Source organism: Felis catus, chromosome D1 (assembly GCF_018350175.1).
Source record: "Felis catus isolate Fca126 chromosome D1, F.catus_Fca126_mat1.0, whole genome shotgun sequence".
NCBI classification, from domain to species: domain Eukaryota; kingdom Metazoa; phylum Chordata; class Mammalia; order Carnivora; family Felidae; genus Felis; species Felis catus.
This window is the reverse complement of record NC_058377.1, coordinates 100,050,430-100,077,707: the sequence shown is the minus strand read 5'-3', so window position 1 is coordinate 100,077,707 and position 27,278 is coordinate 100,050,430. Positions and strand designations below refer to the sequence as shown.

At 39.2% G+C, this 27,278-nt stretch overlaps 1 protein-coding gene across 1 annotated transcript; it reads right to left on the bottom strand.

The window, feature by feature from the left end:
• Window positions 1–31: 31 nt before the first annotated feature.
• LOC101099147 (olfactory receptor 4S1) lies at window positions 32–3,262 on the bottom strand. Its single transcript, XM_045038139.1, has one exon. The coding sequence runs from the start codon at window positions 2,994–2,996 to the stop codon at window positions 1,809–1,811; it is 1,188 nt and encodes a 395-aa protein (XP_044894074.1). The 5' UTR covers window positions 2,997–3,262; the 3' UTR covers window positions 32–1,808.
• Window positions 3,263–27,278: the final 24,016 nt, after the last annotated feature.

The window sequence follows — 27,278 nt, the reverse complement described above, 5'->3', positions numbered from 1 at the left end:
CTTAAGACAGCCTCCTATGTAACTTATTAAACCTGCTCATTAAACCTGCCCCTACTGATCTGGAGCGGCCTCTTTCTTTGGCCTCTCCCTGCCCGAAGGGCGGTTTGCAAACCAACATTAATTAAGCAAGATGTCCAGTGCAGCCCTCCTAATCCATTCTGCATAAACTTTCCCTCTCGCAGCAAAACGAAGGAAGACAGAAGGGGATAAATGGGAGCTGATGAAATTACGAAGTGGGGTTCATGAGCAAACGGCTAAGAAAGAATTCTTGAGACATTTTGGTGCAAAAAGGTGATTTTATTATAGCACAGGGACAGGACCCCTGGGCAGAAAGAGCTGCACTGGGGTTATGAGGAGTGACTCATAGACTTTTAAGTTTGGGGAGGGAGGGAGGGAGGGTAGAGATAGTTTCAAAGGAATTTCTGTATGGTGAAAGCAGGGTCTTACAAGACCCTGAAGATTTAGCTATTGTCAAGGTAAGGTTGCCTTTAATTTTTAATGAAATGTAGACATTAAGGCAGCAAGAAACTCCTTGAGGCAGTTATTCACTGTAGGTCTCTGGTATCAGTGCAATGCAAGCTGTAAGGAGATTTAATTTAAACTACATTTTTCTTGTCTTTGTTGCCCTCATCAGGGGCCACAGTCCCTGCTCTGCTGGAGAGAGAAAAGTGCTGACAACTAGCCTTCCCCGGCTCTGTTCTCCATCCTCACTGGTCACCACCAATCCTTGGTCCTTCAAAACTTCCTGGTCCGTCCTGCCCAGTGTCCATTCACTCAGTTGTTAACCTTAAAAATAAAACTGCCCATTATCTTACCAGCAAAAACCGGTTTAAAGGGGAATAGCACAGAATTGCAACCCAGAATTAGATAACCATGGGAAACCACAGATAAATCCCTGAAATTAAGGAAAGGAACACTCTTTTATAGAGGAAGGGGGGGGGGTGTGGGGGGCAGTGGCTGTTCTAAACACAAAATTCATTGGAGTAAACTGGGAGTTCTCAGCATAGTGTCTTTTCATTGGCTGAGCTGTGGCTGTCTCTCATTTGTTGGGCTGCTGCCTGGAGCAGAGCGGACTTTCTTCCTCCTGCAGGGATAGTAAAGCTGTATGGCCTTCTACCGTCCTCTTTTCCTGTGGACTCTGCTTTTGAGGACCATGGTGATAGGGCATGAGTGCTCCCCCTGCTGGCCTCCTGACTCCATTTCAGTGAGGACCCCCTGTATTAATTTTCACACGGTCTTTGTCAAGATGTTCTGAGGTGAGGAGTGCCCTGAAAGTGGACTTAGGGGACCTACATTCTGGTCTTCACCTGGCTCAGGGTCTATTTGGTGACTTGGGGTCAATCCTATAACCTCTCTACACTTATTTATTCATCTGCCGGCTGAGAGCATGAAATGAAGGACCACAAATAAAGTGACTTGGAGGTCATGAGAGAATAAATGTCATTGAGCACTATGTTAGCCACAATAAAGGAATTATGTAGTAGTATTCTCCATGGTTGTAGATGAGCTACTCAGCCTTCCTGGAGGTTCCCTCAATTATAGACCTCACAGGTTTCCTGAATGAGCCCTTCGGTATCACTAAGAGCCTCCTGTACTGTGATCCTCTTGTGGGGTAGAGGTTACATCTTACTTTTATTCATATCCCCAATGCCTCACTGACTGCAGACAATAAATACTTAATGAATGAAAGGTTGAAGGAATATGTGGGATTATTATTATTACACAGTTGTCATTACAAGCATTAAATTGGAGATGCTACAAGATGGGAAGTCTCCCAAGTTCCAGGCTTAATGAGATTCCCTGGACTGTCACTTCTCCCCTGTACTCCCTTGTACCCTAAACAGTTTCCTCATGGCATTTTTCACCTCATTATTCCTCAACGTGTAGATCAGAGGGTTCAGCAAAGGTGGCATGACGATGTTAAAGAGGATGACAAGTTTGTCAGCAGCCAGGGTGGTGGAGGGACGAATGTACATGAACATGGGGGGCACGAGGACCAAAATGACCGTGATGATGTGTGAGCCACATGTGGACAGAGCCTTGCGCCGGCCCTCAGATGACTGGTGTCTCAGGTTCAACAAGATGACCACATAGGAGATGATAAGGATGATAAAGGACACCAAAGAGATCATGCCACTGTTGGCCACCACAATGAGCCCCACCACATAGGTGTCTGCACAGGCCAGCTTCAGCAAGGGATGAACATCACAGAAGAAGTTGTCAATCTCATTGGGCCCACAAAAGGGCAGCTGGACTGTCAGGAGTGTCTGTAGGATGGAATGCAGGAAGCCAGCCACCCAGGAGGCCCCGGCCAGCAAGCCACACTTCCACTGACCCATGATGGTTGTGTAGTGCAGGGGTCTACAGATGGCCACATAGCGGTCATAGGCCATGGCTGTGAGGAGGAATATCTCAGTGCCACCGAAGAAGTGGGCAGAAAAGAGCTGGGTCATGCAGCCATTGAAGGAGATGGTCTTTCGCTCCACAAAAGTGTCTGCGATCATCTTGGGTGTGGTAGCAGATGGATAGCACATGTCGGCAAAAGAGAGGTGGCTGAGGAAGAAATACATGGGAGCCTTCAGGGTCTTGCTTGCATTGATGGTGATGATGACCAGAAGGTTCCCCAGGATAGTGAGTACATGGAAGAGGGAGAAGACCACGAAGCACACATACTGCATCTCCCTGCTCTGGAAAAGGCCGAACAACACAAATTCAGTCACGTTGTTCTTGGTTCCCATGGCTTCTCTGAGCACAAAAAAAGTAGTTAGCTCTGCAAGAACACAAATTATGTGATATAAGAAAGTTTCAACAATCCAGGGAATCAGAAAACTGTTTTCAGGTCTAAATGATTCTAACACTGGACCTGTCTGAGGGGAGGGTCCAAGATGGCAGAGGAGCATGGAAGTTTTTTGCTTCTCTTGTCCCTGAAATGCAGCTAGATCAACACCAAACCATCTTGCACACCTAGAAAATTGATCTGAGGAGTAACACGACATTCTGCACAACTTGAACTTGGCAGGTACACAACAAGGAGAGGTAAACTGGGGGAGAGAGAAGCTATGGAGAATAGGGAGCTATTTTTGCTTGCAGAGAGAATACGGAGACAGGGTGGGGGCGGGGGGGAGCAGTACAGGAAAAGCACTCACCCTGAAAGCAGATGGAGAGTAAGAGAAGGAGTGGAAGCACCCATAAGGGACTTAACAAGAAAGGGAGAAAAGAGAAAGGAGAAAGGAGAAGGTTTAAATACCATTAAGACTCTATAAACAGAGGAGCACAGAGTCTGAAACTCTGCAGCTCGATACCTGGAAGAGCTCTGGTGGGAAGGGCAAATCCCCAGGAGCAGACAGCATGGGCCAAGGGGTCCTCGGGTCACATGGGGAGAGGCAGTTCACCTGCTGAGAGGACATTTGGTAGAGGCTGTGGCTGCTCCCAACAGGCAAAGATCTCAGCAGACCTCAGATAACAGCCATGTTTGTTGGTGTGCGAACACGAACATTAAAAGCCAATGAAGCCTGTCGCCAGATGTGTGTTGTGATTTAACATAATCCCTGAAACACTGCTGCTACATGATCCCATGAACTTTTTCCTGGGGTGGGGTGGCAGTCTCTGGGCATCTGTACCAGTGCAGTCACTCAAACGTTCCTGGGGCAAGCTGGCACCTAGCCATTGCTTGGCAAGACCCTTCCCCAGAGGATGTGAGCAGGTCAAAGCTGCAGGATCCTGAGAAGTGAGGGGTTTGGAAACACAGCCCCATCTAAGATAAAACTCGGGAAGGAGGTGCTGCCTGGCAGGCTGATGGCTTAGTTGCAGGCAGTGTGGAAGCAAGGAGTGGATGGAAGCCAGAGATAAAGGAGGGGTGCACAATTACCAGTGGGTAAGAGCAGAGAGTTCTGATACTAGAGACTGGGTAGCTGAGATGCCATTTTCACCTCTCCCATGCATGCACATACACAGGTACACAACAGGGCCACAGTGATCAACCCCAGTAAGCTAAGCAGTGCCATCAAGTAGAGAATGGAGCCATTACACCAAGCCCCATTCAACTTCACCAACCACACTCTAGAAGAACAGCACAAGTCTCTCTACCCGCTTAGTTTATGGACTATGAAGTGCTTCATTGTTTTATTTCTAGGGGAAATGACATAATTTCAACCATATTTCATTCTGTTTGCTGGTCCATCTATTCAACTTTTTTACTTTTTATTAATCCTGAATATAGAAAGAGAAAAAATTTATTTTTATTTTCTGTTTTTATAAAAAAGATTTTTGTTTCCACTATATTTTTTACTTTTGTAAATCTTTTTTATTCTATTTTACTTTCATCATTTAATTTTATTCTATTTTATTGTATTCATCTTTTTAAATTATCAAATGTTTTCCTTTTTTTTTTTCCTTTTCTTTTCTTTCTCTTTTTTCTGTATTCTACCAAGCTTCAACCAAAGCATGCCTAGGACCTAGAATCAAAGTTGTATTTGATTTTTTGTGTTGTTTTTCATTTTAATTTTTTTTTAATTTTATTAATGCTTTTTCTTCCTACAAAATGATGAAATGAAGGAATTCACCCCAAAAGAAAGAACAGGAAGAAATGACAGCCAGGGACTTAATCAACAAAGATACAAGCAAGATGTCTGAACCAGAATTTAGAAGCCTGATAATAAGAATACTAGCTCGGGTGAAAAAAGCATAGAATCCCCTTCTGCAGCGATATAAGAAATAAAATCTAGTCAAGACGAAAGTAAAATTGCTATAACCAAGATGCAATTGTGAATGGATGCCATGGTGACAAGGCTAGATGAAGCAGAGCAGCAAATCAGCACTATAGAGGACAAATTAGGAGAATAATGAAGCAGAAAAAAATATGGAAACTAAGGCAAAAGAGCACAATATAAGAATTAGAGAACTCAATGACTCATTAAAACGGAACAACATCCGAATTATAGGGGCCCCAGAAGATGAAGAGGGAGAAAAAGGGGTAGAAGGGCTATGTGAGCAAATGATAGCAGAAAACTTTCCTAACCTGGGGAAAGACACAGACATCAAAATCCAGGAAGCACAGAGAACTCGCATTAGATTCAACAAAAACTGACCACCACCAAGGCATATCAAAGTCAACTTCACAAAAACTCAGGCAAGGAAAGAATCATGAAAGCAGTAAGGGGAAAAAAAGTCCTTAACCTATACGGGAAAACAGATCAGATTCACAGCAGACCTATCCACAGAAACTTGGCAAGCCAGAAAGAAGTGACAGGATATATTCAATGTGTTGAAGAGGAAAAATATGCAGCCAAGAATTCTTTATCCAGCAAAGCTGTCATTCAAAATAGAAGGAGAGATAAAGAGTTTTCCAGACAAACAAAAACTAAAGGAGTTTGTGACCACTAAACCAGCCCTGCAAGAAATTTTAAGGGGGACTCTCTGAGGGAAGAAAAGATGAAACAAAACCAGAAGACCAAAAGCAACAAACACTAGAAAGGACCAGAGAACACCACCAGAAACTTCAACTCTATAAGCCACCCTGGTGCTAAATTCATATCTTTCATGGCTCACTCTAAACATCAATGAACTAAATGCTACAATCAAAAGAAACAGGGTAATATAATGGATAGGAGAACAAGATCCATCTAGAGGGTATTATGCTAAGCGAAATTAATCAGAGAAAGACAAATATCATATGACTTCACTCATATGAGGACTTTAAGATACAAAACAGATAAACATAAGGGGAGGGAAGCAAAAATAATATAAAAACAGGTTGAGAACAAACATAAGAGACTCTTAAATATGGAAAACAAATAGAGGATTACTGGAGGGGCTGTGGGAGGGGGGATGGGATAAATGGGTAAGGGGCATTAAGGAATCTACTCCTGAAATCATTGCTGCACTATATGCTAATTAACTTGGATGTAAACTAAAAAAATAAATCAAATAAAAATACCAAAAAAAAAGAAAGAAAGAAAACAAGATCCATCTATATGCTGTTTACAACAGACACATTTTAGACCTACAGACACCTTCAGCATGAAAGTATGGGGATGGAGAAAGTATGGGGATTATGCTAATGGTAGCTAAAAGAAAGTCAGATTTGTCATACTTATATCAGACAATCTAGATTTTAAAATCAAGACTGTAACAAGAGACGAAGAAGGGAATTATATCATAATTAAGGGGTCTATCCACCAAGAAGATCTAATAATTGTAAACATTTATGTCCCAAACTTGAACACCCAAATATATCAATCAATTAATCACCAACATACAGAAACTCATTGGTAATAATACCATAATAGTAGGGGATTTCAACATCCCATTTACAGCAACAGACAGAAAATCAGCAAGGAAACGATGGCTTTGAATGACACACTGTACTGGATGGACTTAACAGATATATTCAGAACATTTCATCCTAAAGCAGCACAATACACATTCTTTTCAAATGCACATGGAACATTCTCCAGAACAGATCCCATACTGGGACACAAATCAGCCCTCAACAAATACAAAACGATCAAGATCATACTATGCATATTTTGAGACCACAATGCTATGAAACTCAAAATCAACCACAAGAAAAAATTTGGAAAGACAACAAATACCTGGAGACTAAAGACCATCCTACTAAAGAAAAAATAGGCTAACCAAGAAGTTAAAGAGTAAATTAAAAAGTACATGGAAGTTAATGAAAATGAAAACACGACACCCCAAACCTCTGGGAGGCAGTCATAAGAAGGAAGAACATAGCAATCCAGGCCTTCCTAAACAAGGAAAAAAGGTCTCAGATACACAGCTTAACTTTACACCTTAAAGACCTGGGAAAAGAACAGCAAATAAAACCCAAAACCAGCAGAAGACAGGAAATAATAAAGATTAGAACAGAAATCAAGGCAATCAAAATCAAAAGAACAGTAGAACAGATCAATGAAACCAGGATCTGGTTCTTTGAAAGAATTAACAAAATTGATAAACCCCTAGCAGTTTGGTCAAAAAGAAAATGGAAAGGACCCAAATAAATATAATCAAGAATTAAAGAGGGGAGATCACAACCAACACTGCAGAAATACAAACAATAGTAAGAGAATATTATGAGCAATTATATGCAAATAAATTAGGCAGTCTGGAAGAATTGGACAAATTCCTAGAAACATATAAACTACCAAAACTGAAACAAGAAGAAATAGAAAATTTGAACAGACCCGTAAACAGTAAAAATAAAATCAAATTAGTAATCAAAAATCTCCCAAAAGACAAGAGTCCAGGGCCAGATGGGCATTTAAAGAAGAGTTAACACCTATTCTTTTGAAGCTGTTCCAAAAAATAGAAATGGAAGGAAAACTTCCAAACTCATTCTGTGAAGCCAGCATTACCTTGATTCCAAAACCAGACAAAGATCCCACTAAAAAGGAGAACTACAGACCAATTTCCCTGATGAACATGGATGCAAAAATCCTCAACAAGATACTAGCTAACCGGATCCAACAATACATTAAAATAATTATTCACCATGGACAAGTGGGATTTATTCCTGGGATGCAGGGCTGGTTCAATATCTGCAAAACAACATGATACATCATATCAATAAAAGAAAGGATAAAAACCACATGATCCTCTCAATAGATGCAGAGAAAGCATTTGACAAAATACAGCATCCTTTCTTGATAAAAACCCTCAAGCAAGTAGGGATAGAAGGATCATACATTAAGATCATAAAAGCTATATATGGAAGACCCACCACTGTTATCATCCTCATGGGGGAAAAACTGACAGCTTTTCCCCTAAGGTCAGGAACACAACAGGGATGTCCACTCTTGCCACTGTTATTCAACATAGTACTGGACGTCTTAGCCTCAGCAATCAGACAAACAAAGGAATAAAAGGCATCCAAATCAGCAAGGAGGAAGTCAAATTTTCTCCCTTCACAGATGACATGATACTTTATATGGAAAACCCAAAAGATTCCACCAAAAAAACCTGCTAGAACTGATCCATGCATTCAGCAAAGTTGAAGGATATAAAATCAATACACAGAGATTGGTTGCATTTCTATACACCAATAATGAAGCAACAGAAAGAGAAATCAAGGAATCGATCCCATTTACAATTGCACCAAAACCCATAAAATACCTAGGAATAAACAAAACCAAAGAGGTGAAAAATCTATACACTGAAAACTATAGAAATCTTATGAAAGAAATTAAAGGAAACACAAAAAAATGGAAAACTATTTCATGCTTCTGGATAGGAAGAACAAATATCGTTAAAATGTTTATACTACCCAAAGCAATCTATATATTCAATGCCATACCTATCAAAATAACACCAGCATTCTCCATAGAGCTAGAACAAACAATCCTAAAATTTGTATGGAACCATAAAAGACCCCGAATAGTCAAAGCAATCCTGAAAAAGAATACCAAAGCTAGAGGCATCACATTCCCAGACTTCAAGATGTATTACAAAGCTGTAATCATCCAGACAGTATACTAATGGCACAAAAACAGACACTTAGATCAATGGAACAGAATACAGAACCCAGAAATGGAACCAGAAACCTATGGCCAACTAATCTTTGACAAAGCAGGAAAGAATATCCAATGGAATAAAGATAGTATCTTCAGCAAATGGTGTTGGGAAAACTGGACAGTGCATGCAGAAAATTAACCTGGACCACTTTCTTACACCATACACAAAAATAAACTCAAAATGGATGAAAGACCTAAATGTAAAACAGAAAGCCATCAAAATCCTAGAGGAGAAAGCAGGCAACAATCCCTTTGACCTCAGCAGCAGCAACTTCTTACTCAACACATCTCCAGAGGCAAGGGAAACAAAAGCAAAATGAACAACTGGGACCTCATCAAGATAAAAAACTTCTGCATAGCAAAGGAAACAATCAACAAAACTAAAAGGCAACCAACCAAATGGGAGAAGATTTTGCAAATGACATATCAGAGGAAGTGTTATTATCCAAAATACATTAAGAACTTATCAAACCCAACACCCAAAAAACGAATAAACCAATGAAGAAAGGGCAAAAGACATGGAACGCTTCTCCAAAGAAGACATCCAAATGGCTAAGAGACACATGAAAAAAATGCTCAGCATCACTCATCATCAGGGAAATACAAATTAAAACCACAATGAGATACCACCTCACACCTAACAAAATGGCTAAAATTAACAACTCAGGCAACACAGACGTTGGCGAGGATGTGGAGAAAGAGGATCTCTTTTGCACTGCTGGTGGGAATGCAAATTGGTGCAGCCACTCTAAAACGGTATGGAGTTTCCTCAAAAAGTTAAAAATAGAACTCTCCTACAACCCAGCAATTGCACTACTAGGTATTTATGCAAGGGATACACGTGTGCTGTTTCAAAGGGCACATGAACCCCAATGTTTACAGCAGCGCTATCAACGGTAGCCACAGTATGGAAAGAGCCCAAATGTCCATCAACAGCTGAATGAATAAAGAAGATGTGGTATATGTGTATACAATGGAGTATTACTTGGTAATAAAAAAGAATGAAATGTTGCCATTTGCAACAATGTGGATGGAACTAGAGGGTATTATGCTAAGTGAAATTAGTCAGAGAAAGACAAATATCATGTGACTTCATTTGTATGTGGAATTTAAGTACAAAACATGATCATTAGGGAAGGGAAGCAAGAATAATATAAAAACAAGGAGGGGGACAAAACATAAGAGACTCAAATACAGAGAACAAACTGATTGCTAGAGGGATTATGGGTGGGGGAGGGCTAAATGGGTAAAGGGCACTAAGGAAAACACTTGTTGGGATGAGCACTGGGTGTTATACATAGAGGAGGAATCACTGGAATCTACTTCTGAAATCATTGTTATACTATACACTAACTTAGTAGTAAATTTTTAAATAAAGAAATAAATAAATAAGATTTAGCAATGAATAAATAAAATTTAGAAATAAATAAATAAATAAATAAATAAATAAATCTAACACAAAATTGCAAATGAGGGAGAAGAGTTCCCCACACCTACAAGCAATTCTCAGAAACTAACTGGGTGTCCTACAATTCAACTCAATTCTGACACTGTCTACCTGAGAACTGTTTCAGATCCCACAGGTTAAGGGTTCAGTCCTGGAAGACTGGCACCACCCCGCATTTCTGATGCCACTTGCAACCCAAGTTATCACCTGTGCTCCTAACCTAATGGCTATAGATCTGAGACTCCAATGACCACCGCCCTCCTTGGGTTTGATTAATTTACTAGAACAGCTCACAAAATTCAATGAAAGATTTATTATAAAGGATATAATCCAGGAACAGCCAGATGGAAGAGATGCATAAGGTAGGGTTTGTGGTAAGAGCATGGAGCTTCCATGCTCTCTGAATGCATCAATCTCCCCAAATCTCCACCTGTTCACTAACCTGGAAGTTCTCCAAACTTGGGTTTTTATGGAGGCTTTATTACTTAGGCATGATTAATTAAATCAGTGGCCACTGGGCATCATTCAACCATCAGTATCTCTTTGCTCCCCCAGGCTCCAGGGGTGGAAATGAAAGTACCCACCCTGCAATCACAAGTTTGGTTTTCTTGGCAACCAGCCCCCATCCTTAGTTGACCTAGGAGCATATCAAAGGTCACCTCATTTACATAATGAAAAACATTTCTGTCTCTCTCATTACTCAGGAAATTCAAGGGTTTAAGAAGCTCTGTGCTACAAATGGGGACGAAGACCAAATATATATTTCTAATTGCAAACCAGAATATCACAAGGTCCCAGCTATGCTATATACTAAATGTGAACTTTTGCTAATCAATTAACTTTTCAGGACCTCACTGTCAATGTTTTAAAAGATAGGCAGAGTTCCAGTTCAAGATGATGATGTAGGAAGACTGAGCCACCTCCTACATGGAACACACTAAATTATACCTATTAATAGAACAATTCCTCCTGAAGAACTGAGGGCTGACTAAACGGCCACTGAAACAAAGATAGAGAGAATGGCAAGAGAACAACAATAGAGGCAGAGACATGGTAACAAAGAGAACCCCACCCCTGACGCTCTGAATGGGAATGGGAAGAGACAGTACTGAGGACCAGGGAACACATCCCTCTGTCTTGGACACAGAAAAATAGCCTTGGTTTAAAAGAGTAACTAGTGTTAGAGGAAGTTCATTAGGTTCTAACAGGATGCCTGGAGGCCAGCAAAGCAGTCCTGTGCAGCCATTGGGAAAGTTAGAGGCCCATTGGCAGCATTCCAAAACAAAGCCACAAGAAGCCAAATCAAACCAGGCTGACCCAAGAGAAAGAGTTTCTCAGACAAACAAAAGATAAAAGAGTTTATCACCACTAAACCAGCCTTACAAGAAATGTTAAAGGGGCTTCTTTAAGTGGAAAAGAAATGGCCATAATTAGATATAAAAAAACTATGAATTAAAAGATATCAAATATGACAACATATACATAAAATGTGAAGAAGGGAGTAAAAAGGGAAAAGAAAAAAGATAAAAAGAAAGATTTATCTTTTTTGTATCTTTTTTTTTGTATTTTTTTAAATTTAGAATGTGTTTGAATTTAAATGACTGTCAAATTCATATACACTGCTATTTTCTTAGGATGTTACATGTGAACCAAAGACCTAAAATTTATGATAGATACACAAAAAATAAAGAAAAAGAAAACCAAACAAAACACCATAGGTATTCATCAATCATAAAGAAAGAGAGCAAGAGAAAAAAGAAACAAAGAGCTATGAAAACAAAATTTTTAAATGGCACTAATTACATACCTATCAATAATTACTTTAAATGTAAATGGCCTAAATGCTCCAATCAAAAGACATAGAGTGGCAGAATGGATTAAGAAAAAAAAAAGACACATCTATATGCTGACTACAAGAAACTCACCTCAGACCTAAAGATGCATACAGACTGAAAGTGAAGGGATGGAAAAATATTCACCATGCAAATGAAAATGAAAAAAAAAAATGCCAGGGAGGCAATACTTCTTTCAGACAAAATAGACTTTAAAACAGTGACTGTAACAAGAGGAAAAGAAGAACATTACATAATGATAAAGGGATCAATCCAACAAGAGGGTACAACAATTGTAACTATCTACACACCCATTACTATAGCACCTAAGTGCATAAAGAAAATATTAACAGATATAAGGAGAGAAATTGACAGTAATACAATAATAATAGGGGACTTTAATGTTTCACTTACATCAATGGACAGATCATCTAGAGAGATAATAAGGAAACAATTGTGTCTTTGACACATTGGATCAGATGGACGTAACAGATACATACAGAACGTTCTATCCAAAAACAACAGAATACACATCTTTTGAAGTACACAGGGAACGTTCTCCAGAATAAATCATATATTAGGCCATAAAACAAGCCAATAAATTTAATCAGATTGAAATCATACCATGCATCTTTTCCAACCAAAACACTTATTAAACTAAAATATCACAAGAAAATAAAAAACACAAAAGCCTGAAGACTAAACAACATTATACTAATAAATCAGTGGGTCATTGAAGCAATCAAAGAACAAATTTAAAAAATACATGGAGACAAATGAAAATGAAACCACAACAGTCCAAAATCTCTGGGACACAGTGAAAGCAGTTCTAAGAGGGAAGTATATAGCAATACAGCTCTACCTCAAGAAACAAGAAAAAACTCAAATAAATAACCTTACACCTGAGGGAACTAGAAAAATAAGAACAAACAAAACTCGAGGTGAGTAGAAGAAAGGAAAATCAGAGCAGAAATAAATGACATAGAGACCAAAAAGAAAAAAGATCAATGAGACCAAGATCTGGTTCTTTGAAAGATTAAAAAAAAGAAATAACAAAAAAACTGACAAACCCTTAGACAGACTCATCAAGAAAAAAGAGAAAGTACCCAAATAAATAAAATCAGAAGGAAGAGAGAAGAAGTAACAACTGACACCAAAGAAATACAATTATAACAGAATACTATGAAAAACTACATGCCAACAAACTGGACAACCTAGAAAAAATTGATAAATTCCTAGAAACATACACTCTTCCAAAACTGTATCAGGAAGAAATAGAAAAATCAGAACAGACCAACTGTAAGTAACAAAACTGAATTGGAAATCAAAAACTACCAAAAAGTAAAAGTCCAGAGTCAGATGAATTCACAGGTAAATTCTACGAAATATTTAAAAGAGAGTTAATATCTATTCTCCTACGATTTCAAAAAATAGAAGAGGAAGGAAAGCTTCCAAATACTATGAGGCCAACATTACCCTGATACCAAAACCAGACAAAGATACCACAAAAAAAGAAAACTACAGGCCAATATCCCTAATGAACACAGAGACAAAATATTAGCAAACCAAATCTGCAATATATTAAAAATATCATTCATCATGATCAGGTGAGATTTATTCCTGGGATGCAAAGATGGTTCAATATTTGCAAAACAATCAACATCATACACCACATCAACAAAACAAAGGATAAAAATCATATTATCATCTCAATAGACATCAGAAAAGCATCTGGCAAAATTCAACATCATTCATGATAAAAACAAGCAAACTCTCAGCAAAATAGGGATAGAGGGATTATACCTCAACATAATAAAAGCCATTTATGCAAAACCCACAACTAACATCATATTCAATGGTCAAAACTGAGAGCTTACTCTCTAAGGTCAGAAACAAGACAAAGATGTCCACTCTCACCATTTTTATTCAATAGAGTACGGGAAGTCCTAGCCACAGCAATCAGAAAAGAAAAAGAAATAAGAGGCATCCATATTGGTAAAGAAGAAGTTAAACTATCACTATTTGCAAGCAACATGATGCTATGCATAGAAAATCCTAAAGACTTCACCAAAAAGCTACTATAAGTAATAAACAAATTCAGCAAGGTGGCAGGATACAAAATTAATACCCAGAAATCAGTGTCATTTCTATACACTAACAACGAAGTTGCAGAAAGAGAAATTTTAAAAATGCCATTTACAATTGCACCTGAAAAAATAAAATACCTAGGAATAAACTTAAACAAAGAAGTGAAAGACCTGTACTCTGAAAACTATAAAACACTGGTGAAAGAAACTTAGGATGACAAAAACAAATGGGGAAATATTCCATGCTCATGGATTGGAAGAATTAATATTGGTAAAGTGTCCATATTACCCAAAGCAATCTACAGATTCAACGCAGTCCCTCTCAAAATACCAATGCATTTTTCACAAAACTAGAACAAATAATGCTGAAATTTGTATGGAACCACAAAAGACCCTGAATAGCCAAAGCAATCCTGAGAAAGAACAACAAAGCTGGTGGTTATCACAATTCCAGATTATAATACATACTACAGAGCTGTAGTAATCAAAACACTATGAAACAGACACAGAGATCAGACACAGAAACAGACACAGAGATCAATAGAACAGAACAGAGAGCCCAGAAATAAACCCACATTTATATGGTCAATTTACCTATGACAAAGAAGGCTAGAATATACAATGGAGAAAAGACAGACTTTTCAATAAATGGTACTGGGAAAACTGGACAACTATGTGTAAAAGAATGAAACCGGACTACTTGCTAACACCATACACAAAAATAAACTGTAAATGGATTAAAGACCTAGACATGAGACCTGAAAGCATAAAAATCCTAGAAGAGCACACAGGCAGTAATTTCTCCGACATTGACACTTCTCTTGATATGTCTCCTAAGGCAATGGAAAGAAAAGCAAAAATAAACTAGTGGGACTACATCAAAACAAAAAGCATTTGCTGGGGCACCTGGGTGGCTCAGCCGGTTGAGTGTCTAACTCTAGATCTCAGTTCAGGTCTTTATCTCGAGGTCATGAGTTCAATCCCACTGTGGGATCTGCACTGGCTGTGAAGCTTACTTAAAACAAACAAAAACAAAAATATTTGTACTGTGAAAGAAACCATCAACAAAAAAAGAAAAAAAACCTACTGAATGTAAGAAGACATTTGCAAATTATATATCCAAAAAGGGGTTAATAGCCAAAATATGTAAAGAACTTCTACAACTCAACACCAAAAAAAACAAACAATCCAATTTAAAAAATGGGCAGAGGACCTGAATAGACATTTTTCCCAAGAAGACATACAGATACCCATCAGATACATGAAAAGATGCTCAACACCACTAATCATCAGGGAAATGCAATCACAAGCACCATGAGATATCGCCTCACACATGTTAGAATAGCTAAAATCAAAAAGATAAGAAACAACAAATGTTGGTAAGGATGTGGAGAAAAAGGAACCCTCATGGACTCTTGGTAAAAATGTAAATTGCTACAGCCACTGTGGAAAAGTATGGGGATTCCTCAAAAAATTAAAAATAGAAATACCATTTGATCCAATAATTCCATGTCTAGATAGTGTTCAAGAGCTGCACATAGTATGCCTCACATAGTATACAATACATTTACATAGTACGCTTTCAGTGTGTGCTTGTAAAATAAAGGAATGAATAAATATCTGCTGGGTCTACCACAATATGTCCAACAATGAACTCCAGCCCCTTCCCACAAAACATATTCTTCTGGTAACATTCTATCTCAGCTGATGCAACTATGCCTTTCTGAATGGTCAGCCTAAAAATCTTGGAGTCATCCTTGATTCCTCTTTTCTCACATCTCACACCTAATCAGTTAAGACTCATTTTGTTATAACTTTCACAATGTAATGAGAATCTACCTCTGCCATGTCCACAGCTTGCTCCCTGTTCTGAGCCACAACCACCTCTCCCTTGCTTCCTAGCTGGTTTCTTTAATTCTCCTCCACCCCTAGTCTGCTCTCCTCATGACAGCTGGAGCACTCTCTCCAAGCCCTTCCATTCAGAGTAAAATCCAGAACCTCTCATGCACAGGGTCCTGCATGGTCCCATCCCCACATCTCCCTCCAGTTTCCCCTCTTGTTCCCTCCTTCAAGCACACTGGTCTCTGTAATATTCATCAAACTCATCAGGCATGCTGTCACCTTGGGATCTTTGCTATAGGCTTCCTTCTGCCTGGAACATTCTTTCCCTAGATATTTATTGGTGAACTCCTCATATCCCTGAAGTCTTTGTGCATATCACTTTCTCAAGGCAGCTATTTGATCATTCTATTTAAAACTGTAATGTCAGGGGTGCCTGCGTGGCTCGGTCGGTTGGGCGCCCAACTTCGGCTCAGGTCATGTTCTCGCAGTTCGTGGGTTAGAGTCCTGCATCAGGCTCTGTGCTGAAGGCTCAGAGCCTGGAGCCTGCTTCGGATTCTGTGTCTCCCTCTCTCTCTGCCCCTCCCCCAGTTGTGCTCTCTCTTTCAAAAATAAATAAACATTAAATGGTGTGAACTGAAAACAAAAAACAAAAAAAAACTGTAATGTCAGTTGAACGTCTGACTTCAGCTGAGGTCATGATCTCACAGTTCTTAGGCTTGAGCCCCGTGCTGGGGTCTGTGCTGATGGCTCAGAGCCTGGAGCCTGTTTCAGATTCTGTGTCTCCCTCTCTTTCTGCCCCTCCCCTGCTTGCACTTTCTCTCTCTCAAAAAAACAAACATTAAAAAAAATTTTTTTAATTGCAATGTCTCGACTCTCCCCATCTTCCTTATCCTGTTCACCTTTTTCTTCTTTCTATAGCACATATTACTATCAAACATACTATACAAGTTATTTATTATATTTATATTTTATTGTCTGCCTCCTCTATTGGAACATGAGTTTCATGATGCAGGGTTTATTGTCTGTGTGGTTCTCTGATATGTCCCAAGCGCCTAGAAGATGCCTGGCACTTGGTAGATGCTAAATTGATATTTTTTTCATTAAGTGAATAAAAAATGATAGCTATGGAGGTCAAAAATTATGGTAACAAACTATACATGTGTAGGACTTTACAACTGCACGTAATCTTATTTCACTGACCTGATATAAACTGACACTAATATGTGCCAGACACATATTTAGCTCCTTGTATATCTCAAATCAATACAACTACCTTTGAAAATGCACTTTATTTATTCCTTCATTTTACATGGGCAGGGTCTAAAACGCAGTTTTTTTCTCAAGGTCACTCATTGTCATAACTAACACCCATAACCCCTTCTTTATGCCATAGCTAAAATACCATCTGTGGAACGCACTTTGTTATCTAGAAACTGTGAGGTCCCATGCGCATGTCTACCCTGGAACATGCGTAGTGTTGTAACACAGACCAAAGGCAGACCTGGAAAATCATGAAAACATGCTGAACAAATAAATAAGTGAATAAGTAAGTGGATGCATAAACAAATGACATTGGGCAAGTTATCTGACCTCTCAGAAATATAATTTCCAGGGAGCCTGGGTGGCTCAGTCAGTTGAGCGTCCAACCTCGGGTCAGGTCATGATGTCTCAGTTCATGAATTCAAGCCCGGTGACAGGCTCTGTGCTGACAGCTCAGAGCCTGGAGCCTGCTTCGGATTCTGTGTCTTCCTCTCTCTCTGGTCCTCCCCCACTCATACTCTGTCTCTCTGTCTCTGTCTCTCTCTTAAAAATAAATGAAATATTTTAAAAAACGTTTACAAAAAGAAACATAATTTCCTCATATGTCAGATGAAGACAGTAACACATATCATCTAGGATGACTGTTGTAAGACAATGTAGAAGTATTTAGCATAGTGCCTGGCATTTAGTAGGTGCTCCCTACATATCAAGCATTACTAGATCTCAATGGTTGCTGGTCAGACTCAGGTGGGAGAATGGTTTACAAGAGCAATGCCACAGGATTTATTTCCAAGGTTCATATTCACTTCCATTTACTTCAAAACAGTTTTTATTAAAGTATAAGAATCATAAAACTAGGGACACCAAATGGGCAAGGTGGTCAGCCACTGACTCTTAAAGACAGTCCCTCCAAGGATAAAGAGCACGCAACATGCTTGGGAGGGTCCAAGGCAAGATTTATTCTCTCTTCCCTTCTATTCAAGAGATTCTATTCCGACCCAGACTCTCCCAGAGAAAATCATCATCATTATCTGTATTTCACTTTCATGATTTGTATTATAAAAAAATAAAATAATACACAGCTTCTGTTATTTAATCCTCAAAACATTCTTATGTATTTACTATTCTTTGCCCCATTTTACAAATAAGGAAAGTGAGGCTCAGAGAGATTAAATAATGTGCCCAAGATTATACTCATTAGAGATACTTTGGAAAGTAGAGAAAATACAATGAACTTATTAACATTACTGTGAATTTCTTCTGGTTGTTTCAATTATGTAAACTTTTTTTAATTTTGTTTAATATTTATTTTTGAAAGAGAGAGAGAGAGACAGAGTGTAAGTGGGGGAGAGAAAGAGAGAGAGGAAGACACAGAATCTGAAGCAGGCTCCAGGCTCTGAGCTGTCAGCACAGAGCCCAACGCGGGGCTCGAACTCACGAACTGTGACACCATGACCTGAACCGATGTCAGTCACTTAACCAACTGAGCCACCCAGATGTCTCTCAATTATGTAAAGATTCTTTATAAATTTGAATGAAATGTATACATAATTTTATATTCAGCTTTCAGCTTTTTTCCCCTTAACACTTCATTTAAAAAGTTAGAGAGGGAGAGAGCAAAACCATAAGAGACTCTTTTTTTTTTAATATGAAATTTATTGTCAGATTGGTTTCCGTACAACACCAAGTGCTCATCCCAACAGGTGCCCTCCTCAATGCCCATCACCCACTTTCCCCTCGCCACCCCCCATCAACTCTCAGTTGGTTCACAGTATTTAAGAGTCTCTTATGTTTTGCCTCCTTCCCTCTCTGTAACTTTTTCCCCCCCTCTCCTCCCCCCGGTCTCCTGTTGAGTTTCTCAGGATCCACATATGAGTGAAAACATATGGTATCTTTCTCTGCCTGACTTATTTCACTTAGCATAACACTCTCCAGATCCATCCAAGTTGCTACAAATGGCCATATTTCATTGTTTCTCATTGCCAAGTAGTATTTTATTGTATATATAAACCACATCTTCTTTATCCATTCATCAGTTGATGGACATTTAGGCTCTTTCCATAATTTGGCTATTGTTGAAAGTGCTGCTATAAACATTGGGGTACAAGTGCCCCTATGCATAAGCACTCCTGTATCCCTTGGGTAAATTCCTAGAAGTGCTACTGCTGGGTCATAGGGTAGGTCTATTTTTAATTTTTTGAGGAACCTCCACACTGTTTTCCAGAGCAGCTGCACCAATTTGCATTCCCACCAACAGTGCAAGAGGGTTCCTGTTTCTCCACATCCTCACTAGCATCTATAGTCTCCTGATTTGTTCATTTTAGCCACTCTGACTGGCGTGAGGTGGTATCTGAGTGTGGTTTTGATTTGTATTTCCCTGATGAGGAGCAACATTGAGCATCTCTTCATGTGCCTGTTGGCCATCTGGATGTCTTCTTTAGAGAAGTGTCTATTCATGTTTTCAGCCCATTTCTTCACTGGATTATTTGTTTTCGGTTGTGGACTTTGGTAAGCTCTTTATAGATTTTGGATACTAGCCATTTATGAAAATCCCACAGCTAATATCATCCTCAATGGGGAAAAACTGAGAGCTTTCCCCCTGAGATCAGGAACACAACAGGGATGTCCACTCTCAACGCTGTTGTTTAACATAGTGTTGGAAGTTCTAGCTTCCGCTGTTGTTTAACATAGTGTTGAAAGTTCTAGCATCAGCAATCAGACAACAAAAGGAAATCAAAGGCATCAAAATTGGCAAAGATGAAATCAAGTTTTCACTTTTTGCAGATGACATGATAATATACACGGAGAACCTGATAGACTCCACCAAAAGTCTGCTAGAACTGATACATGAATTCAGCAAAGTCGCAGGATACAAAATCAATGTACAGAAATCAGTTGCATTCTTATACACTAATAATGAAGCAACAGAAAGACAAATAAAGAAACTGATCCCATTCACAATTGCACCAAGAAGCATAAAATACCTAGGAATAAACCTAACCAAGGATGGAAAAGATCTGTATGCTGAAAACTATAGAAAGCTTATGAAGGAAATTGAAGAAGATATAAAGAAATGGAAAGACATTCCCTGCTCATGGATTGGAAGAATAAATATTGTGAAAATGTCAATACTACCCAAAGCTATCTACACATTCAATGCAATCCCAATCAAAATTGCACCGGCATTCTTCTCAAAGCTAGAACAAGCAATCCTAAAATTTGTATGGAACCACAAAAGACCCTGAATAGCCAAAGTAATTTTGAAGAAGAAGACCAAAGCATTAAGCATCACAATCCCAGAACTTTAGCCTCTACTACAAAGCTGTAATCATCAAGACAGCATGGTACTGGCACAAAAACAGACACATAGACCAATGGAATAGAATAGAAACCCCAGAATTAGACCCACAAAAGTATGGGTCTTTCACAAAGCAGGAAAGAGTATCCAATGGAACAAATGGTGCTGGGAGAACTGGACAGCAACATGCAGAAGGATGAAACTAGACCACTTTCTTACACCATTCACAAAAATTAACTCAAAATGGATAAAGGACTTGAATGTGAGACAGGAAACCATCAAAACCCTAGAGGAGAAAGCAGGAAAAAACCTCTCTGACCTCAGCTGCAGCATTTCTTACTTGACACATCCCCAAAGGCAAGGGAATTAAAAGCAAAAATGAACTATTGGGACCTCATGAAGATAAAAAGCTTCTGCACTGCAAAGGAAACAATCAACAAAACTAAAAGGCAACCAACAGAATGGGAAAAAGACATTTGCAAATGACATAAGAGACTCTCAAAAACTGAGAATAAACTAAGGGTTGATGGGGGGTGGGAGGGTGGCGGGGGTGGGTGATGGGCATTAAGGAGGGCACCTGTTGGGATGAGCACTGGGTGTTGTACGGAAACCAATTTAACAATAAATTTCATATTTAAAAAAAAGCATCTCCCCAGGATGATATTCTTCAGAAAATGTTTTTTAGGGTCACCTGGGTGGCTCAGTCGGTTAAGCGTCCAACTTCGGCTATGGTCATGATCTCATGGTTTGCGAGTTCAAGCCCCAAATCAGGCTCTGTGCTGACAGCTCAGAGCCCGGACCCTGCTTTGGATTCTGTGTCTCCCTTTCTCTATGCCCTTCCATAGCTCACACACACACACTCTCTCTCTCTCTCTCAAAAATAAACAAACAAAAAGATGTTTTTTAATGGTGCATTATAAAAAAAACCACCATAATTTATTTAATCATTTCTCTATTTATAAGCTTTTGTGTTAATTCCCTATTTGTACTATATTAAATGACCTTTTTCTGTAAATCTCTAGACAATTTTCCTTAAAATTTAGGGTCCAGATAGAATCTCATGCAACATGAAGACAATGTCACTTGCTCCTTTAGAAATTAGAAAACACACTCATAAAACTGTCATTAACTCCCCACCCCAACTACTCTTCTCCAACCTGAACATCTTCAAACACCTCAGCCCCTCCTCCAAGGACTCCTTTCTGTCCTCGTTTCCTCCTCTCTCCTACTGAACCCTTTATGCCATCCTTACACCATCAACACACACTTGGACCTCATAGTAGGTGAGGACGTGAATGAGGCCGACAGAGAGTGAAAGGGGCTCCCCTCTCCTGCATCATGTCGCCATCACCACTGCGGAGCTGCTGTGGGCCAGGCTCAGTCCATGAGCTTCATACATTCTCCTAGTTCATGCTCAGCACAACCCTTTAAGATAACTATTAATATGTTCACTTTAGAGCTGAGAAAAAGGAAGCTCAAAAAATTAGCGTTTAAGTTGCAAGACCAGCAACAAGCACCCACAGGAATCACAACGCAGTCTGGGAGACATCTCAGATCTTCTTGCCAGAGAGCTCTCCCTCCTGCAGTGCTCTCCTCCAGCCCCCTCCCCCTGCAATGCTTGTGTGCTACACCCTCCTTCCTTCCCTAGCCTCCTACTACTGAAAAACTTCAGAGATTCACATTGGACTTAACTTTGCCCAAAGGAGGTAGCAAGACACCATAAAGAAAAGCACTGGTCTAGAAGCCAAAAGACAGATCTCAGCTTCAGTCCCAGCTCTGTCTCACCAAACAACACCCTCCCTCTGCTTGGTGCTCAATTTCCCCATCTGGACCTAAAACAGCTGAATTAAGTGCTGTGATTCTATACTGGAAAAGTGGAAATACACCAAAAAAAATTCATTTCAAGATAATAATAATCAGTATTTGAGGAGTTAAAAAAAAAACTAGAAAGTGAGTAAGTAGCTTTCCATCATTAATAATTCCTCTCCTGTCTCACCTGGGGACTGGTGGGGGATAGAGGTCCACGTCACACGTCTGCCATGCCTTGCCCTGAATATGACCCCACATGCATTTTCAGACACATGTCTTGAAAGAGAAAGGAAATTTTCAATGCAATCAATAAACATTTCTATTTTAAAAGATTAAAATGTCAATAAGTCTTTTAAGAGTCCTTCAAGCTTCAGGTATCAGAGGATTCATTTACAGGGAAGAACACCATGTCAGGCGGGCCTGGGCTTTGGGAAAAGGGTGCCAAGACTGCACCTCAGTGAAATACACTCTGGAATTGCTCTAATTTCCAAAAAGTGAAGTGGCTTTGGGGACCACATACTGGGAGAGCCCGTTTGAAAGACTGGGGAAGCCGGCCAGCTCTGTGAATTCTGACCCCTCCAGCTCCTCTGCTGCGAGAAGTACCCCCCACCATGGTCTGGTAGAGAGCAAGTCTCTACAGAATAAGATTTGGGTGGAGGCATTCTCTGAGCTTGAACTGCCCACAAGCAGAGGGAAGAGTAACCATAGTGGTATAATATGTGCTTGCATTTATCGAACAGTGTTGTATATATCAAACAGAACACTTTATAATTTTCATGTTTCTTTTTGAGAGGGGGGAGGGGCAGACAGAGAGACACAGAATCCCAAGTAGGCTCCAAGCTCTGAGCTGTCAGCACTCACGAGCCGTGAGATCATGACCTGAACCGAAGTTGGATGCTTAACTGACTGAGCCACCCAGGCGCCCCCAGAGCCCTTTAAAGGCATCACTCACATCTCAACGCAGCATCGCTCTGAGAAACTATCATGATTGTCCCTCTTTTTTCAAACGAGGAAAATGGGGATTAGAGTGAATGAGTGACTTGGCCATGTTCCCACACTGGTAAGGGAGAGCCAGCAATGCAACCCAAGGTGCCTGGCTTCAAAGGTACCTTCTTAGTCACTATACAACACTCCTGACTAAGGAAATGGGGGCATCTGATCACCCAAAGAAGACAGTCCTCAGCAGCTCAGCTAAAGGGTAAACAAGAAAATGGCTAAAGGAGAAGGAATCTAAGGATGCCACGAGAATCTGAGATAGATAGATAGATAGATAGATAGATCAACTCATACTTGGTGCATTTGAAGGCAGAGTCTGAGAAATACTCAGATACTGTGCAGCAGGACTGTCGTCTGGACATTGAGGACAAAACAGTGAGAGCAAAGCCAGTGAGGATATCTGTTTTCTGTAAGGATCCTTGATCAGTTCAGGTTTATTGCAGCCATTGAGTCACCTAATGACCAAGACTCCATGATAACTGACCTTAGTGAGCTCCACTCTCCTCGGTGGAACAGTAGATGTCAAGAAGTCTGGCTAGAGAAGTGAAAGGCTGTAGTAAACTTTTAAGCACAGAAGGTTGAGGGAAGCTCATAGGGAATCACCCCAGCCAAAGCCATTGGCTTTGCTTTAGCACCTCTCCTTTGGAAGCCATAGCACATTCATGGTTAGCAAGAGAACCCTGAGGCTTGCTAATGAGACCCCAGGGGCACTGCATCCCAATTAGAGGAGTGGGCCATAGAGACAGCCATCCCCTTTGTCACATTAGCTCAGTGGTTCAGACAAACTTTAGAAGCGAAGGGAGCCACTGTTTTCATCCTGACTTTGGATTTTTATGGTGAATCATCCTGAATTCATTCATTCAACAGTAGTTATTAAGTAGTGACCATATAGAGGACATGGTTTATGCCATCTATTTAGAGAAGTATTGAATATAATATATATTACATATCAATATATAAATATAAATAGCCGGTATGAAATATGAACTGATCTATGTTTTCTATTGTTGTTTTTTAAATAACAGGGACAAGTTTGACCTAAATTAGCCCTTTGACTCTTGCCTTATGTTAACATAGCATTTTGAAAAGTATTTCTACCCTGTGAGGAGGGTAACACAGACAAGGGGCAGTGTAATAGGGGTGCTCAAAAGCATGAACCAAGGAGTCAAGTTGCCTTGTTTAAAGACAGCCTTTGCCACCTGGAGGATATATAACCATTAACAAGTGGCTTAACATCGCTGGTATGCCATTTTCTCATCTGCAATGTTTTCTTTCTCAGACTTAAAGAAATCAGTATACAATTCCACAATAATTGGAGATGTAATACCACTGCCACCACCCCCCAGCAAGTGGGAGTAGGATTCAATTTTAAAAATCAGTAAAAACAGGGGCGCCTGGGTGGCTCAGTCAGTTGAGTGTCCAACTCTTGATTTGGGCTCAAGTCATGATCCCAGTGGGATCAAGCCCCGTGTTGAGCATGAGATTTTCTCTCTCTCTCTCTCTCTCTCCCTCTTTCTCTCTCTTCCCCACTTGTGATCTCTCTATCATTCTGTCTCTCTCTAAAACACACACACACACACACACAAAAGTAAGCACTGGGTGTCATATGTAACAGATCAATCACGGGGTTCTACTCCTGAAGCCAAGACTATACTGGAAGTTAATTAACTTGAGAATAAAATAAATAATAATTAAAAATTAAATAAATAAAAATCAGTAAAAACATAGATCTGAACAACATATGAACCACCTTAATCTTACTGATATTTGTAGAGCATGACACCCTAAAACCGAATACATACTCTTTGAAGCATACGTGGCACATTTACCAAGATAGACCTTATGTCGGGCCATGAAACAAGCTTCAATAAATGTAAAAAGAACGATATCATTCACAATGGAATTAAATCAGAAATAAGTAACAACAAGATATCAAGGAAAAAATAACTATTTGGAAAATAAACTATGTACTTTAAATAATCCACTAGTCAAAGACGAAATCACTTTTAAAAATTAGAATGCATTTTAACTGAATATTAATGAAAATACATGAGAAATTTTATGGGACACATTGTTTAAAGAAACTTAACAGTTTTAAATTCTTAATATTAAAAATGAAAAAAGCCACCTGGGTGGCTCAGTCAGTTAAGCGTCCAACTTCGGCTCAGGTCATGATCTCACAGCTCCTGAGTTCAAGCTCCACATCGGACTCTGTGCTCACAGCTCAGAGCCTGGAGCCTCCTTCAGATTCTGTGTCTCCCTCTCTGTCCCTCCCCACTCACACTCTGTCTCTCTGTCGCTCTCTCAAAAATAAATAAACATTAAAAAAACTTTTCTAATAAGAAAGGTATAAAATCTGTGAATAAGTCTATACTTTGAGAGAGAAAAGAAATGAGCAAATTTAGATACAAAGTGGAAGGAAAGAAGAAATATAACAGATATTAACCACATAGAAAACAAAAACAGAAGAATTTTTGATAAGAGCCAGACAATGATTCCTTGAACATATCAAGAAAATTAATGAATCCGTAAATAGGCTGCAGAATTTAAAAAAAAAGAGAGAGAGAAAGTAAAAAATTTTAATTTGGGGAAGAAAATGGTTAGCACACAGATTTTGCTGAAAATAAACGGTAATAGAATATTATGAATAACCTTAAGTTTTAATATCAATGTCATTTGTTGATCTAAAGTCATCAAATTCTATGACTTAGGTTAAATGTATAAATTCCTAATATATATATATATATATATATATATATATATATATATATATATATATAACATATAACTGACCCAAAATCAACAGAAAATCTGAATAGCCCTATATCTGCTAAATAAATTGAATTCACACTTTACATACATTACACACACCAAAAAAGTTCCAAGCCAAGATGAATTCATTAGTTTCATCAAACACTTAAAAAAAAAAAGTGTTTTAAGTCACTTAAAATGACTTAAAATTTACACAATGTTTTCACAAATTTACACAATGTTTTACACAAATGTTTACAAATTTACACAAATTTTTTCACAAATTTGTGAAATTTACACAAATCTACAGAAATGTTTTCAAAATCAGAAAACTTCCCAAGTTATTTATGAGACCAGCATAACCCTACCACCAAAACCAGGCCAAAAAAAAATTAAAAAAAGAAAATCACAAACATCACTCGTGAACATAGAGGCAAAAAATCCTCAGTAAAGCATATTTAAATCAAATGCAGGAATGTATGCAAGGGATAACAGATCATGACCAAGTGGGGTTTGTTTATCTTAGGAAAACAAGGTTGTTTTAATATTTAAAAATCAGAGAGGCGGTTCAAGACAGCAGCACAGGAAGATCCCAAACTCACCTCTGAAGCATTCTGGACTCTGAAATACAGTTGACAACTCACGTAGACAAAACATCAAGGACTTTGGTCTTCCAAAGCCCTCTTTGACCTCCAGTTTCTTCTACTGCAAGGTGAACATTGTGTCACCTATGGGGCAGCATTCTCCTGAGATTTAATTTTAGGAAACTTATTTGTGAGTTCTCAATTTCTATAGTTTTTTTGATTCCTGTTTCTCATTCTCCAATCTGTATGGTGTTCTCAAGAATGATGCCATTTTTAGCATTACGTCACTAGAAAAAAAAATCTCTCTTTGGCCAACATATTGAGTTTGGACCCTACGCATTAGGTAACTCTTGCAGCTCAATGCCTAAGTTTGGCCCGATGAGAGAGAAGAGGAGCGTTAACTGACTGAAGCATCATATCTTCCTGCTTCCAGATCTGGCATCTCAGGCACTGGTTTTCTGTGGACCCAGAAATACCTGTGAACACTCACAAGGCAATTCATGCTGCATAGTTTTTAAAAACACTTTTTATTTACTCTGAAGGGATTCCAGGGGGAAATACTTGACAATAAGGAGGTTTTAAGCCCTCAGATTTGGAATTCAGAGACTTGGAATGTAGTTTTGTTCTGGTGGTCTTTAAAGAGAGGCAGAGGAATGCACACAGAGAGCAAAGGCTCAGAAATCAGGCAGACCAGGGTTTGAACTCAGGCTGTGTGGCCTTGATCAAAATATTGATCTCCCCAAGATTCAGTCTCTCCATCTGTAATACAGGAGAGTCATACACACCTCACCAGAGTGTTTTAAGATTAAATGAGATAAAATATATGACATCTCTTGGTTAATAGTAAAATATACAC